This window comes from Dendrobates tinctorius, unplaced genomic scaffold (genome assembly GCF_039654945.1).
Source record: "Dendrobates tinctorius isolate UK_male_01 unplaced genomic scaffold, ASM3965494v1 ptg000205l, whole genome shotgun sequence".
NCBI classification, from domain to species: Eukaryota; Metazoa; Chordata; class Amphibia; order Anura; family Dendrobatidae; genus Dendrobates; species Dendrobates tinctorius.
In genome coordinates this window covers 1,994,850-2,009,626 of record NW_027361872.1, presented here as the reverse complement: position 1 = coordinate 2,009,626, position 14,777 = coordinate 1,994,850, and the positions used below count along the sequence as shown (strand labels likewise).

The following is a 14,777-nucleotide window of genomic DNA, read 5'->3' as shown; positions in this document are numbered from 1 at the left end:
AGCTTCATAAAAGGTCTCCGGCATGACCCCCCCCCCCCAAACCCCCCCGGAATAACGATAACAAAAGTGGCGCCAAAATCTCCCGGTATTTCCTGTACAGCTCGATAGGAAACCCATCTGGCCCAGGGGCTTTCCCAGAGGCCATATCCCTCATGGCATCTTCTATCTCTTCCAAAGTGAATTCAGCGTCCATAAAGGCTCGCTGAGAAGTACTCAATGTGGGAAACGTTATATCTGATAGATAGTGTAGACATCCCTGGCTATCAATGTCACTTTTTGAGCTGTATAGTGAACTATAATAATCATGGAAAAATCCCATTATTTCGTCGGTTGATGATACCAATGTACCGTCTAGACTGTGGATCTGTAATATTGTGTTAGTTGTATTGTGCTGCCGCACTAAATAGGCCAAAAATTTACTAGATAGGTTCCCTAATTCAAAATAGGACTGGCGAGTGAAGAATAATTTACGTTTGGACTTAGAGTCTATATGTTGAGTATATAATCTTTGGGCAGTCAACCACTCCACTCTATTACCACTAGTTTGATCGGATATGTAAGCTGCCTCAGAATCTTTCAATCGTTGCTCTTTTCGTCATCCTCCCTCGACGTCACCCGTTTGATGTAGGAGATCGTGGAAGATAAGCAACCCCTCAAGTACGCCTTAAGGGTGTCCCAAAATAAATTAACATTCCGGGGTTCGGGGTGGGAGGACACGAAATCATGTAATTGGTCAATTGTTCTATCAGGTGACTTAACCAATTTCAACCAGAAATGGTTTAATTTCCATGTCATCCTACTACCTGGTGGGCCATATTTCAGTTTAAGAATGATTGGGCTATGATCTGAAATCCCTCTACTCCCATGCTCAATACTATCCACCCACATTGCTAAACCACTAGAACCAAAAATGTAATCTATGCGGGATAATGAACGCTTAGTGGATGAATGACAAGTATATTCTCATCTCTGGGTGGCGCGTTCTCCATAGGTCCAACCATCCACTACTTTCTATAGACTGTGATAATTGGGACACAGCCGCTGCCGGGGTCCCACCTTGTGTCCCATCATCTAGTCTCAATCTGTCAAGGCGATTATTCATAACCAAATTAAAGTCCCCCATACAGAGGACATCTACGTCTGGGTAATTCAGAGCAAAACTCAACGCTTTTTGGAGAATTGACGTACCCGCTGGAGGGGGATTATAAACACACAAAATAACATATTTCCTAGACTTGATCAGTGCATACACAAATATGAAGCGCCCTTCAGAGTCCCTCCGAGCCTCCCGAACCTCCCATCTAATGTCCCTATGTATTAGTAATGAGACCCCCCTGGAGTAACTGGTGTGAAATGCGTGTATAGACCACTGAACCCATGGTTTTTGTACACTCCAACTGTATCTCTAGTCAAGTGCGTCTCAACCAGAGCCACAATGTGAGGGTGATAGTGCATGATATGTGAAAATACTTTAACCTTTTTCCGGGGGGTTTTGATACCCCTCACATTCCATGTCATGCATATTAATTCAGAACCCATCCTCACCTATCTGGACATGTTGCATATCAGCGCCCAAGTAGAACTCAGAGACATCACACAAATAGCAGGACTTCCATTGGCTGCAGCTTCTACCTAAATAACATTTAAAGCTAAAACTAAAGCTTTTGAATAAAAGAAAAGATATAAACCTTGTAACATAGGAGCAAAGTCCCGCGCTCCCATTAGAAAATAAACAAGGGGATACCATCACTGATCGCAGTGTCCGGTATTGTAGATATCTGTGTGCCCGCCAGGAGAGCTCCAATTAGGCCTGCAATGAAAGGATCCATATGAAAGTAGACACTCTAGGATTCCTTTGCAGGAGATCCTCTATGGGACCACAGCCACTCGGTAGCCTCCGCTGGATCCGTGAAAAACACGGAGGAACCCCCGTGGACAACCCGAAGCCGAGTTGGATAGATCATGGAGTATACAATGTTCCTTTCCCTGAGCCGCTTCTTGATGTCGATGAATTGCACACGTTGCTTCTGGAGTTCCATGGAGAAATCCGGGAAGATTGAGATCACAGCGTTGTTGAACTTGAGGGGACTCTTTTGTCGTGCAAGGCGTAGAATGGTGTCTCTATCTTTACAATTGAGGAGACGTGCCAGGAAGGGTCTAGGTGGGGCTCCCAGAGGTAAAGGCTTGGTGGGGACCCTGTGGGCTCTCTCAACCGTGAACACCGAGGAGAATTCATCTCCCAGAGAGGCCTTAAGCCAGCCCTCTAGGAATTGCTCTGCTGACCTTCAGAGCGTTCAGGCAGACCGATGACACGGATGTTATTCCGGCGCATTCTGTTTTCTAGGTCATCTGCTTTTTGCCTCCAGGCGTTCATAGACCCCGCTACCTTGGTTAACTGAGCCTCCATAGACGTAATGGTGTCTTCCACCTGGGACACTCTCGTCTCCACCTCCGTGATGCGCCCCCTCATGGCCTGCATATCCTGACGGAGTCTCCCCACCTCAGTATAGACATCCTTTATTTTCTCCGTCAGGGATGTCCTAGTGAGGGAGAGAGCCTGCATCAGATGCCTGTTTAAGGGTCATTTCTTCCCGCTCTGCCTCCTCTCCACCCTCTGAGGGGCGATTTTTACGCTGAGCTTGTGAGGGGGCATTCCGCAGAGAACGTGCACTCTCAGAAGGGTCGGGTCTGACGAATTCCTTTAATTTTTCTGCTGCCGTTGATCCTTTAGATCGATTCATTGTGAAAAGCAGTGAAATACGTCAGTAGAGCTGAGATTGTACAGTTCAGAAATCCTCCCGTTTTTATTATATATACAGCAGGTGTTAGGTTTATTTATTATTATAGCTCGGGAGCAGATTCTGTGCAGACAGAAGATCACTAAGGCTCCTATGGCAGGGGGGAGGGGGAGGGGAATCCACCCTCAGAGACAGCAGCGATGGGAGGGAGAGCAGGTTCCCCTACAATAATGGCGCCAGCAGGTCAACGAGTCAGTACAGAAGAGGGAATAATGCAGGGCCCGTCTTTCAGGGCACTCACTGCATACCCCTCAGTTCCTCCAGGACACAGGTCGCTGTCCCTGCGACACTGCAGCGTTTGAAGCTGGACGCCACGCTCACTCTGATAGAGCGCGCATCCAAGATGGCCGCCGCTCACCGCGGGCCCCGCCGTCCACCCCGACCTCTCAAGCCTCTTCTGCTCACCGGAGTCGTCCTGCGCCTCTTCTCGGAGCCCCCGGGGGGGGGTCCCAACACCAGCGGGCACCCAGCGCTGCCGGATCCAAAGCAATATGCAGGAGGTATGCTCAGGATATATATAGGATAAGCAGGAGCCCTCGAAGCGCGCGTCCTTTCCTCACCACCGCATAGGCACGCCCCAAGGAAATCCATATTTCATGCACTCAGGCACTGCACTAACTATGGGTATTAGTTTAAAGGGAATCTGATAGTAGGGTCAACCCTCCTAATTCGTCTCTATGGGCATGCAGGTTATAGGAAGCTGAATAAAACAATACCTTGATTTCTGAGATATGATGTCTTATCCCAGAGAAATCCACATTTTTCCCAATTGTAAATTATGAGCTGTTTCAGACTATGGGTGGGATACTGCTCTCCTTGAGAATCTGCCACTAGAGCTTATTTTAAATTAAAGGGAACGATACCAGTGACAGACATGTAGACCATGAGAACAGACTATCATTCATTACATGTCTTACACTGGGGTACCACAAAGCTGTGTCCTGGCCCCAGTATTGCTCAACGTTTTATAAATGATCTAGACCAGGGAACTGAAGGTAAACTAATAAAATTTGCAAACAATGCAAAGATAGAAGGGATAGCTAGCACTAGAGAAATCAGAGAAAGGATTCAGAAGGATCCAGATAAGCTTGAACAATGGGCAGTGTCTAATAGAATGGTATTTAACGGAGAAATGCAAGATTCTACATCTGGGCAAGAAAAATGAAAAGGACATCTACAGAATGGGAGGAAAAGAAATAAGCAACAGCACGTGTGAAAAAGACTTGGGTATACAAATAGATCACAGGCTGCACATGAGTCAACAGTGTGATGCAGCAGCAAAAAGGCAAGCACAGTTCCAGGATGTATTAAGAGAACCATAGAGTCTAGATTACATGAAATAATTATCCCGCTCTACTCCTCCTTGGTCAGGCCTCATCTGGAATACTGTGTCCAGTTCTGGGCCCCACATTTTAAAAAATGCAATGAAAAATTGGAGTAAGTTCTGAGAATAAAATCTGAAGGCTTGTCACAGTGTAGAGGGATCATCCTTATTCTCATTTGCACATGGAAGAACGAGAGGCAATGGCATGAAACTGAAAGGGAGAAGATGCAGATTAGGCTAGTTTCACATTTGCGCTTTTGAACGCAGTGACGGCCTGCGCACGGCCGCTGCAAACTGCAGCAGGTTGTGTTTGGCTCTGGTCGGTGCACCGTCAAAAGGACGCATGCGCCGCCAAACGCATACTGCGCACGGCCTGCGCCCCCAGTGATAAAGATAGGGGACGCATGCAGCATCATGTGCAGGTAGGCGGAGCTACCGGCGGAGGCGTGGCAGGGGCGGGGCTTAGCGGCGGCCGTGCGCAGGCTGTCACTGCGCTCAAAAGCGCAAATGTGAAACTAGCCTTAGATATTAGAAAAAACTTTTTGACAGTGAGGGTGATCAATAAGTGGAACAGGCTGCCATGAGAGGTGGTGAGTTCTCCATCAAAGGAAGTCTTCAACCAGTTTAATTAATCCTGCGTTGAACATCGGGTTGAACATGAGGACTCTGGAGGGTCCATTCCAACTGTAACATTATATGATTCTAATGCCTCCTTTCAATTAAAATAAGCTTTGGTGGCAGATTCTCAGCGAGATTTATGTCCGGCCCATAGATTTTAACCGCTCATTTAGACTGGTATGTAAAAGTTTGGGCACCCCTGGTTAAAATTACTATTATTGTGAACAGTTAGGAAAGTTGAAGATGAAATGATCTCTAAAAGGTCTAAAATTAAAAATGACACATTTCATTTTAGGCAAAAATAACATATATACTGGCATTTTTTTCTTTTTAAAAATTACAAAATGGAAAATGGGCCACTGCAAAAATGTGGGCATTCTTGGAGATTTGTGTGCTCAGATAACTTTGACAAAGGTTTCAGACCTTAATTAGCCTGTTAGGGTTATGGCTTGTTCACTATCCTCATTAGGAAAGGCCAGGTGATGCAAATTTCCCAGTTTTATAAAATCCCAGCCTCCTCTAACCTCGTGCCAAAAAACAGCAGCCATGAGTTTTCTAAGCAGCTGCCTAGCACTCTGAAAATGGATATGGTGCAGGCCCACAAAGCAGGAGAAGGCAATAAGAAGATAGTAAAGCATTTTTAAGTCGCCCTTTCATCAGTTTGAAATGTGATTAAGAAATGGCAGTTAACAGGAACAGTGGAGGTCAAAGATAAGGTTTGGAAGACCAAGCAAAATTTCAGTGAAAGCTGCTTGTTGGATTGCTTGAGAAGTAAATAAGAACCCCCGCTTGACTACAAATTCCCTTCAGAAAGATTTAGCAGATTTTGGATTTGTTGTAGATTGTTCTACTATTTAGAGACACTTGCGCAAATATGGCCTTCATGGAAGAGTCATCAGAAGAAAACCTCTCCTGCATCCTCATCATAAAATTCAGCATCAGAAGTATGCAAAAGAACGTCTAAATAAGCCTGATGCATTTTGTAAACAAGTCCTGTGGACCGATGAGGTTAAAATAGAACTCTTTGGCCACAATGATCAAAGACATGTGTGGAGAAAAAAGGGCACAGAATTTCAGGAAAAGAATATCTTGCCTACCATTAAGCATGGGGATGCATCAATCATGCTTTGGGGTTGGGTTGCAGCCAATAGCATGGGGAACATTTCACGGGTAGAGGGAAGAATGGATTCAGTAAAATTTCAACAAATTCTTGATGCAAACAGAATACCATCTGTAAAAAAGCTGAAGATGAAAAGAGGATGGTTTCCACAAATGGAAAAGTGTCACTTACCCTGAAGAAGCCACAGATGTTGGTGGTGATAAGCGTGGGGTCTGCTCCTCCCTAAACTTCTCTTTGGCCAATATGGCACAAGACAGGAATTTTACATCCTTACACCAGCAGGTTTGGACCCTGAACGCTCCCTACCTATATTATCTAGTTCCATGCAATGTTTTCTTGCATACAACATTTTCTACGTTTTCCACAAATTTTTCTGTGTTTGGGACATTAACTCTTCGGGTTAACCTTCATACAGCCTATAACCAGCAGCACTTTTGCACTTTAGTACAATTTGCTGTACTACTATCTGTTTATTTTACTTGCTGAGTTATAACATGATGCTGTGAGTAGGGGCATTTAGCCTTTTGGTTGTTTTATGTTGTGCGTTCCTGTATATCTATAGGTCTATTGGTTTAACCATATAATAAGATTGCATATAAATGTTCTGTTTCCTATATATTTATACTTTTCTACTGGAGCCATATATTGATATATTGCCAGTTGAATTACCATGAGTGGAGGTTGGTTATTGCCATATTACGGGTGTAATCAGACATTGAACCATTTTTTTTGTTTGTTTGTTTTCAATTGTTTTTATCAGTCTGTTTCGTTGCATGTGTTGTTGTACGCATTAATAAAACCTACTTTTACAAAAATTTTGGGTGTTCCCTACTTTTTCAGCATGCATCTTTCTCTCTCCTAATGGCCGCCTGTGTCTGATTCTCTGTCATTTCTCCAAGTTGTTATTTATATGGTAGAAAGTGTCCATGATATGATATTACGTCTCCAGCGGCCTAGGATATAGCACGATGAGTTTCTGCTGCTAATACTCATGCAGCACAATCTCCTGTAACTTTTACCATCCGCAAGTGATGCTCTTTATTCAAGTAGAACACAAATCTCTTCTGGATTATTGCTTTTCTCACAATTCATTCCTGCATTCAAGGTACAAAGCTTCCTCTATTCCCTTCTGTAATGTCTTTGAAATTAATTCTAGTTATTTTTTTCTTCGTTCTTACTTTGGAAGAAGACGGTTTCTATTTTTTTGTGCCGCACTTCACATCACACGTTCTCATCAGAGCTGACATTTAACCAAGTGATATCGTAATGTGATTAGAAATGCGCATTTTCTGGAAGGAGAAGTTTACTTTAATCTGTGAATTGTCATTTTAGTGCTGTATCGTTTTTATGGATAACTGGATTTTTTCTAGTTATCAGTGACAACCATGAAGACAGATAAATACCGAGGGGTTGGTCTAATCTAGTAACCTTGTTCCTGGGCATCTATCTCCATCCTAATAGAAATATCTGTTGTAAGGACAAAACGGGTAAAGGAAATGAGGCAAACAATCAGATTACAGAATATTAACGGTAGTGTGTCCAGTTTACGTAAATTAAAGTTTAGACTAAAGGTACTGTCACACTTAGCGATGTACCAGCGATCCCGACCAGCGATATGACGCGGTCAGGATCGCTGGTACATCGCTAAGTGGCCGCTAGTGAGCTGCCACACAGGCATCGCTGGGGTCGGGGGTCGCTACTTACCTGTCACACCAGGCGATCCTGCGTCCTCCCGCCCGGCTCCACGCGTCGCTCGTCGTCACAGCAGGAAGCACCGCAGGAAGCTGACGACGAGAAACAGTCCAGGACGTTCTCGCGCGATGAGCGATAACCAGCGGGGGAGCCGGTCGGAGGTAAGTATCAGACACAGCGATATCGCTAGCAATATCGCTATAACGTCACAAGTTATAGCGATATTGCTAGCGATATCGCTTAGTGTGACAGTACCTTAATATCACATCAATTAGCCCAATCCTATTATTCGGATTAGTTGTGCCATGGGTATCTAATCCTCTCTCACTAGTGAAAAAAAAAAAGTCAAAACACCCAGAAGTGACTATTCATGTTATGAAGAATTTATGTACTTTTGCTTATATAGTGGCATTATATTCCTCAGCGCTTTACAGACATTATCGGCACTGTCCCCGATGGGGCTCACAATCTAAGACAAGGTCGGAGGCCCCGGCATCTTCACCTTCAGAAGTATCCCGGGGAGCAGGGCGAGCTAGGTCGCCCCCTAGTGTCAGGGACAGGGAAGGAGCCCCTGGTCACCTGAGAGCTGTGTCATATCAGTCCCCCTCCCATACAAATTCACCCTTAATCTCATTGCCCAATTAACTGTACATTTAGCTCCACTACAACCTAACCCTACCAACTCTCTTTTGCAGAAAGATACCCCTATTCCAGGCTATCCCAACCTTTATCACTATGCCCACTAATATGACTCTATTCCTGGAGGCCACATGGCCCATTATATATGGTAGTTAATTATGGTCATTTTTCCGTTTGTGATTGTAAAGTAACAGATTTAGAAACCTGGTGTTGTCATTGTCCTTCCTATTCTTGATCCAATATTGTTCATGTCACTGTTGGACCATCACTGGTGCAAAAGAACTTGACCTCTATATGGATAGTAGTGATCACCAAATACCCTCAAAGGGGAAATTGGAGTGAATATCAACGGTAAGTACAAACAAATCTAGTATACAGTATGATCATCATAACATTTTACAGTCCAATAGACAGTACAGTATGTGACGAGCATGGTAAAGATTGCTTAGACTTTCCCATTTTAATTGACTAACGTGGATATTCTTGTAATTAATAGTGATAGTAGTAAAGCCTGTTGTAAGCTAATTGTAAAGGTTTGACATAAGCAGCACACGAGTCTTAACTCCTGTATTAATCCCGGGGATCTCTGACTCTAAAGTAATCCGCACAATGAAGCCTAAGGTGTGTTTCGCTTAAGTCGTATATAAATTCCTAGCAGCAGTCATAATCACATTTTCTTTCCAAAAGAGCTCAAAATAATATTTTTTTTTTTTGCACATCGTAGTTATATAACTTTCTCAAAGATTAAAAGAAGACATTCTGTGTTTGAAAGAAAGGGAAAATGTACGGTTTGCCTTTTTAGTACCCATGTGGAACAGTCTCAGTAAGAAATATGTAAAGCCTACGTCCACGATCACAAGAAAAACGATCATAGTGCAGAACTTTGCTGTATAATTGTTTTCCTAAATCACTCAGCATGGACCACCTGAAGCCTTCACTAAACTAGGCATTCCCTGCGTGTGTTGCAGCTGTCGAACAGCTGCGACACATGCAACTGCGGGGACTCGAGCATCTTTTTCAAGCACGCCAAAAATACTTGATTAGGACACGAGCGTGCACGGATGACACCTTATCCTAGTACACTCACTCATCACTACTGCACAACCCGGTACCAGACTGACTCCAGATCTCTGACCTCCCAGGCCATCACCTCCATTGCCCATCAATTTATAATAAGACCAGTTGCTTTAGCTTTTCTTAATGATGTATTAAAGTTGCCAATCTCTCCATTTGCAATGCCTATCCATGGCAGATGTGCAGCAAAATCCACCACTAATCTGTACTTAATGCAAATTTTTTTCCCCACTCTGTTCCCCTAAATCTTGCACATATAATTTTTCAGTTTTGCCAATATAAAACTTCTATATTTTAGGACACAAAAGTGTTGCACCTAATTTGAAGCATAAAATAAGAGATATATTTCATATTCCCATCTTGCTTCATATTTTTTTGTGAATATTTCACGCAGATGGATTCTAGGGATATCTATAAGGAATAGAACAAGCAGTTACTGTAAATTTCTAATCCTGTTCTTGTGGGAAAGGCCAAGCTCGGCTTCCCATTAACACTGTGCAATAGATTTACAACTGGGGATCCCACTAAGTAGGGGCTTAGCTAAATAATAGGTTGTATGACTCATCTTACTCCACTTCACTCCATGTTATTCTAGTTATGTGGAGTGGGAATTTATATATGATTTAAGCAGGACACCCTTTAGGCTCCAGAGTACTGCTTATTACAGAGTCAGAGATCCCCGGGATTAATGCAGACGTTGGGACTCGTGCTGCTTGAGTCAAACCTTTACAATTGGCTTATAGGAGGCTTTTGAGATACATTAGGGAAGATACCACATTTTAAGCTGATATTTTAGCAAATAACTCATCATACTTCCATGTAGTGGAAATAGAAGTAGGATAAATTTAATGATAAGCCTAAAAGTCACCTACTCAATGGTCACCCAAGGAGAACAAGCTCAATGATTACTTAAAAAGAGTCCTACTCAATGGTAATCAAAGAACACTCTTACTCAATGAACACCCAAGGAAAACCCTGCTCGATGCTCGATGGTCGTCTAAAAAGAACCCTGCTCACTGGTCACCAGGGAAGACTCGCACTCTGCTGCATTGTCACAAAAGTAAAGCCATGCCTGGTAGTCACCAAAGAAGAACTCTAATCACTGGTCATCTACTGTATGTAAAGCCACAATTAACAGTTACCTAAGTATAGCTCTGCTTATTGGTCACCAGTGAAAAGCCCTACTCAATGGTCATCGAAGGATAACCCTGCTCAACGTTCACCTATGTAAAGTGCTACTCAATGGTCACCAGAGAAAAGCCCAAATTGATAGTCACCTTAGAATAGCTCTTCTCAATGGTAACTAGATAAGAGCCTTACCCAATTGTCATCAGAGAAGAGACCTGCTCAATGGCCATCATAGAAAAACCCTTCTCAATGGTCACCAGGGAAAAGCCCCACTCAGTGGTCACCAGAGAAAAGCCCTGCACAATGGTGACTAGAGAAGAGCCTTGCCCAGTTGTCACCGAAAACAACCCTGTTTGGTGGTCACCAGAGAAGAGCCCAGCTCAATGGTCACCAGAGGACCTTGCTCAAGGGTCACCAAAGAAGACCTTAACTCAAGGGTCTACAAAGAAGAGGCCAGCTCAATGGTCACCAAACAAGAACCTTGCTTATTTATCACCACTGGAAAGCCCTTCTTCATGGTCACCAGAGAAGAGCCCTGCTCAGTGGTCACTGGCATATGTCTAACTCACGGAAATGTATTGGTTATTTAACTATGGACATCTCTGGAGACATAGAGCTAAATTTGGCATTTAGCTTAACCCATTTTATTATCTTGGCATTTTTTGTTTTGTGTAGCACCACAATCCCACGCAATAATTGCGCTCCGCTCCTTATTTTCATTTTGCCCCTTTAATAAACTGATACAGTATATTGTAATGTTACAGCTATACATTAACTTGGGATGTGGGATGTGCTGATAGTAACTGGGCTTGTTTTTCTCAAATCCTCCGACACATAATAGAATTTGTTCCTTCCTGAATTGTTGCTCAGCAACAGACTGGAACTTCCGTGTTGTCTAGCACTGTGAGTATGGTTACACGCTGGATACGGTGTGTGTCGGGAGAACTTTGCACTTACTAAGGTGACTCGAATAAACAGGTGAAGTTATTCTGATCTCAGAACACCTGGCTGGGGACGTGCAGGGGACTTCATTAGTATAGCAGAAATGCTTCAAAGACGTCGTCAATCTTTAATGAATTATGAGGAAATTCCATTTATTTCCACTTTGGCGGTGACTCAACACTGTTCCCCGATTCAGTGCTCGTACAGACAGCCGTAATTTCGGTCCGAGCGCGATGCGATAAAATAATTTGGCAGTGACTCAACCCTGTTCTCCGATTCAGTGCAGGTACAGATCTCCGTAATTTCGGTCTGAGAATGATCAGAGAGTGATGGATCGAATTCTCTCAAACCAGAGAAAATACATTGGTGTGACCCTAGTCTTAACCGCAGACAATTGCTGATCACTGATGGTCACATCAGAGGGGCAGCTCATCACCCTAGTGATACACTAGTGATGTCTGTGTCATCAAAAAAATTAACTACTGTTTAAATAAATGTTTTATATTAACCATATTTTTTAAGAATTTAGCATTTTTAAAAAAAATGTCCACGTCACTATCTATAGCCACAAAATCCTGAAACCTTGCAGTTTTCTCTCTAACCACTGAGGCCTTACAATATAATAAACTGATTCATCCGGTCCTGTAGAGATCACTTCTTAACAATCTTTTCATGATAATCATAGATAGGATTACAATGCTGGGTAGAATAAATATATGGATGTCATCATGTCAAAGGATTTACCATTCACAATAGTTGATGTTGAAGTTTATCCCCTCCCTGCATAATGACCTCTGCACAGGTCACAGAGCAAGCCTGGAAAGCTTTCCCATAGAAGATAATGAGTCAGGTCCTGTCTATAGTTTCTTCTGGTCCATGCAGCTGCTGTAAAGCATGTCTCTGAAGGCTGATATCAGAGCAGCAGCTCAGGCAGAATAGCTGCCCCCATAATAATCTATGAAAGAAAAGAATAAAAAAAAACAAAAAACAATCAGACCATCAAACTTCAACAAAAAAATAATCTTAAAAGAAAGGGTGTGTGATAAAATCATGAAGAAAGCTAAAATTGTGGGGGAAGCGTGACATTTAAGCTATTCCTTAGTATATTTGTATGACTGTCCAAATGTAATTCTACTTGTAAAATATTCAGGATTTGTGTGGAACATTCATAAATATTCCTTTCTAAACAGTTTGATGATGTGATGTGTTAAATACCACTCTGTAATTAGCTGCTCTTTAACAGTAATTATATTGGGTACAATGTGTATCACTGTCAACTTGGCAGTAAAAAAGATAGCAGATGAATCCACATCCTCAACTAGAAAAAAAAAATCATTCACCAAAATATTCAGAAACGGATAAAATTCTACTTGGTCAAAGCAAAATGAACTGCCTGCACACTGAGATATCAGATTACGGCTCCTAATAAAGTCTACATAGAGGGCAGAGGAGGAGGAGCATTCAGCACAGTATATGAAAGTAGATGGTGCTGCAACTTCTCCTAAGTGATTTATCTCACTTCCTTCCAGAACTCACAGCAACACAGCTCAGTGATGATGTATAATACCCGCCATGATGCTGCTGCTTTTTTTGCGCGCAATTTAGAGACAGGAGAGCAGGAATACCTCATGCCTGTATGTCCTGTACTGTGTATGGAAGAAAGCATAACAGCTAGAATCTTTACCCACTAGCTCAGAGACAACTGAAAATTATAGAAAGTTCCTGCAGAGGGGAAAACTGGTGATAAATGCAGGATACAAGTCAAATAATGGGCAGAAAAAATGTTATTCCTCAAATAAACACAAATGACAGCTTATTCTGAAATGTCACCCAGAAAAGACAGGTACGGTTTAACGGGAAACTTACAATAGATTCATTCTGCCGATAGCATAGGGAGCATTATTTAAATACTGGCTGCATTATTTCAGTCTTAAAACTGCTGTGTTTCAGAAACAACGTATGTTGAGAAGCCGGCTGGGAACCATGCGTCTTGGTTGACTAGTCAGGGGCAGGTCTTGGACAGCTTCTCCCTACTTCGTTACTATAGTCTGGCACATCTCTCCATATACACTCATATAGAGAGAGAACTGTCAGTCATGGGAGCGGGAAGAGGGAGAAGCCACCGGTAACCTGTCTTGTGGACTAGTCACGTAAGACGCATAGTTCCCAACCTATTTTTCAATGTAAGTTGTCTCTGCCGCAGCGTTTGAGTACAACATGCATGGCTGGAATAATGCAGCTAGCGTTCGATTATGCTGCCAGCAGGTCGTACAGCATAACTTCATTGTCAGGCTCCTTTTAATGTGGCCACCTTTAATTACTGTTTAATATCATGTTCGCGAAACAGTGAGGATTTTCTTTTGTATTCTAGCGAGAAGGTCCAGGACCTGGAGACTACAATCTGAGAAACATCTCCACTACCAGCATTTCATCAAGCTTCAAGTCTGGTGTGCCCAGATTCCGCTCAATAATAAGTGTAAGTTTGGAAAATGTGTATATATGGTTTAAAGATAAAGTAATCAACGGAATAATAATCTTTATTTTTATATAGCGCTAACATATTCCACACATTATCATCACTGTCCCCGATGGGGCTCACAATCTAAATTCCCTATCAGTATGTCTTTGGAATGTGGGAGGAAACCAGAGAACCCAGAGGAAACCCACGCAAACACGGGGAGAACATACAAACTCTTTGCAGATGTTGTCCTTGGTGGGATTCGAACCCAGGACTCCAGCGCTGCAAGGCTGCAGTGCTAACCACTGAGCCACCGGGAATCCACTGAGAATCTTTATAAACATAGGTTTTCATTTTTTACACTTAAGGAGGACTTAATTGATAATTCTAGATGCTTCAGAACATTCCTAGATTCTTCAGTGTCCGAGGAGGGACTATTCTGGTGATTTACATTCTATGAAGAATTTAGTCTTTGCAGCAGTCACTGTATGGCCGCTCTTTGCGCTCACTAGAAAATAAAGGTCCTGAATGGTAGACCCCTCATCTAATAATAGACTCCTTGAAGAAGACCTTTCACTGGAATTTTAATTTAAACTGAGCACCTTCTTCAAATTCTGCTGCTCCACTAATTCTGGAACAGTTTTTCTTTTACTTCTGTGTCCCATCTGGTGTAAATTTTCCTTTTCACCAACTGGGTGTATACCATAGCACTTCCCTGTGGGCGTGTGCTTTTTTGCATCAGATTTTGGCCAATCAAAACTTGTCCATGCCCACAGATAATGTCGGTGGTTGACGTCCAGTTGGTTAAATGGAAAATTTGCACCATTATTACCTTTGGGCATAAGTTTGGAATGGAAGGGCACAGAAGAAAGAAAAAAACTGTTTCAAAATCAGTGGAGCATCAGCAATTGGAGGAGGTGCTCAGTGTAAAGAAAAAAATCCAGTGAGTGGTCCCCTTTAAGTGCAATTTGAAATCTGTATATT

At 42.7% G+C, this 14,777-nt stretch overlaps 1 protein-coding gene across 1 annotated transcript in view; it reads left to right on the top strand.

The window, feature by feature from the left end:
- STPG4 (sperm-tail PG-rich repeat containing 4) overlaps positions 1–14,777 on the top strand; it is a 73,292-nt gene that overhangs the window by 36,975 nt on the left and 21,540 nt on the right. The window contains exon 6 of the mRNA XM_073554058.1: positions 13,707–13,811. Within this exon, the coding sequence (XP_073410159.1) occupies positions 13,707–13,811 (105 nt within the window). The remainder of the gene's footprint in view (positions 1–13,706; positions 13,812–14,777) is intronic.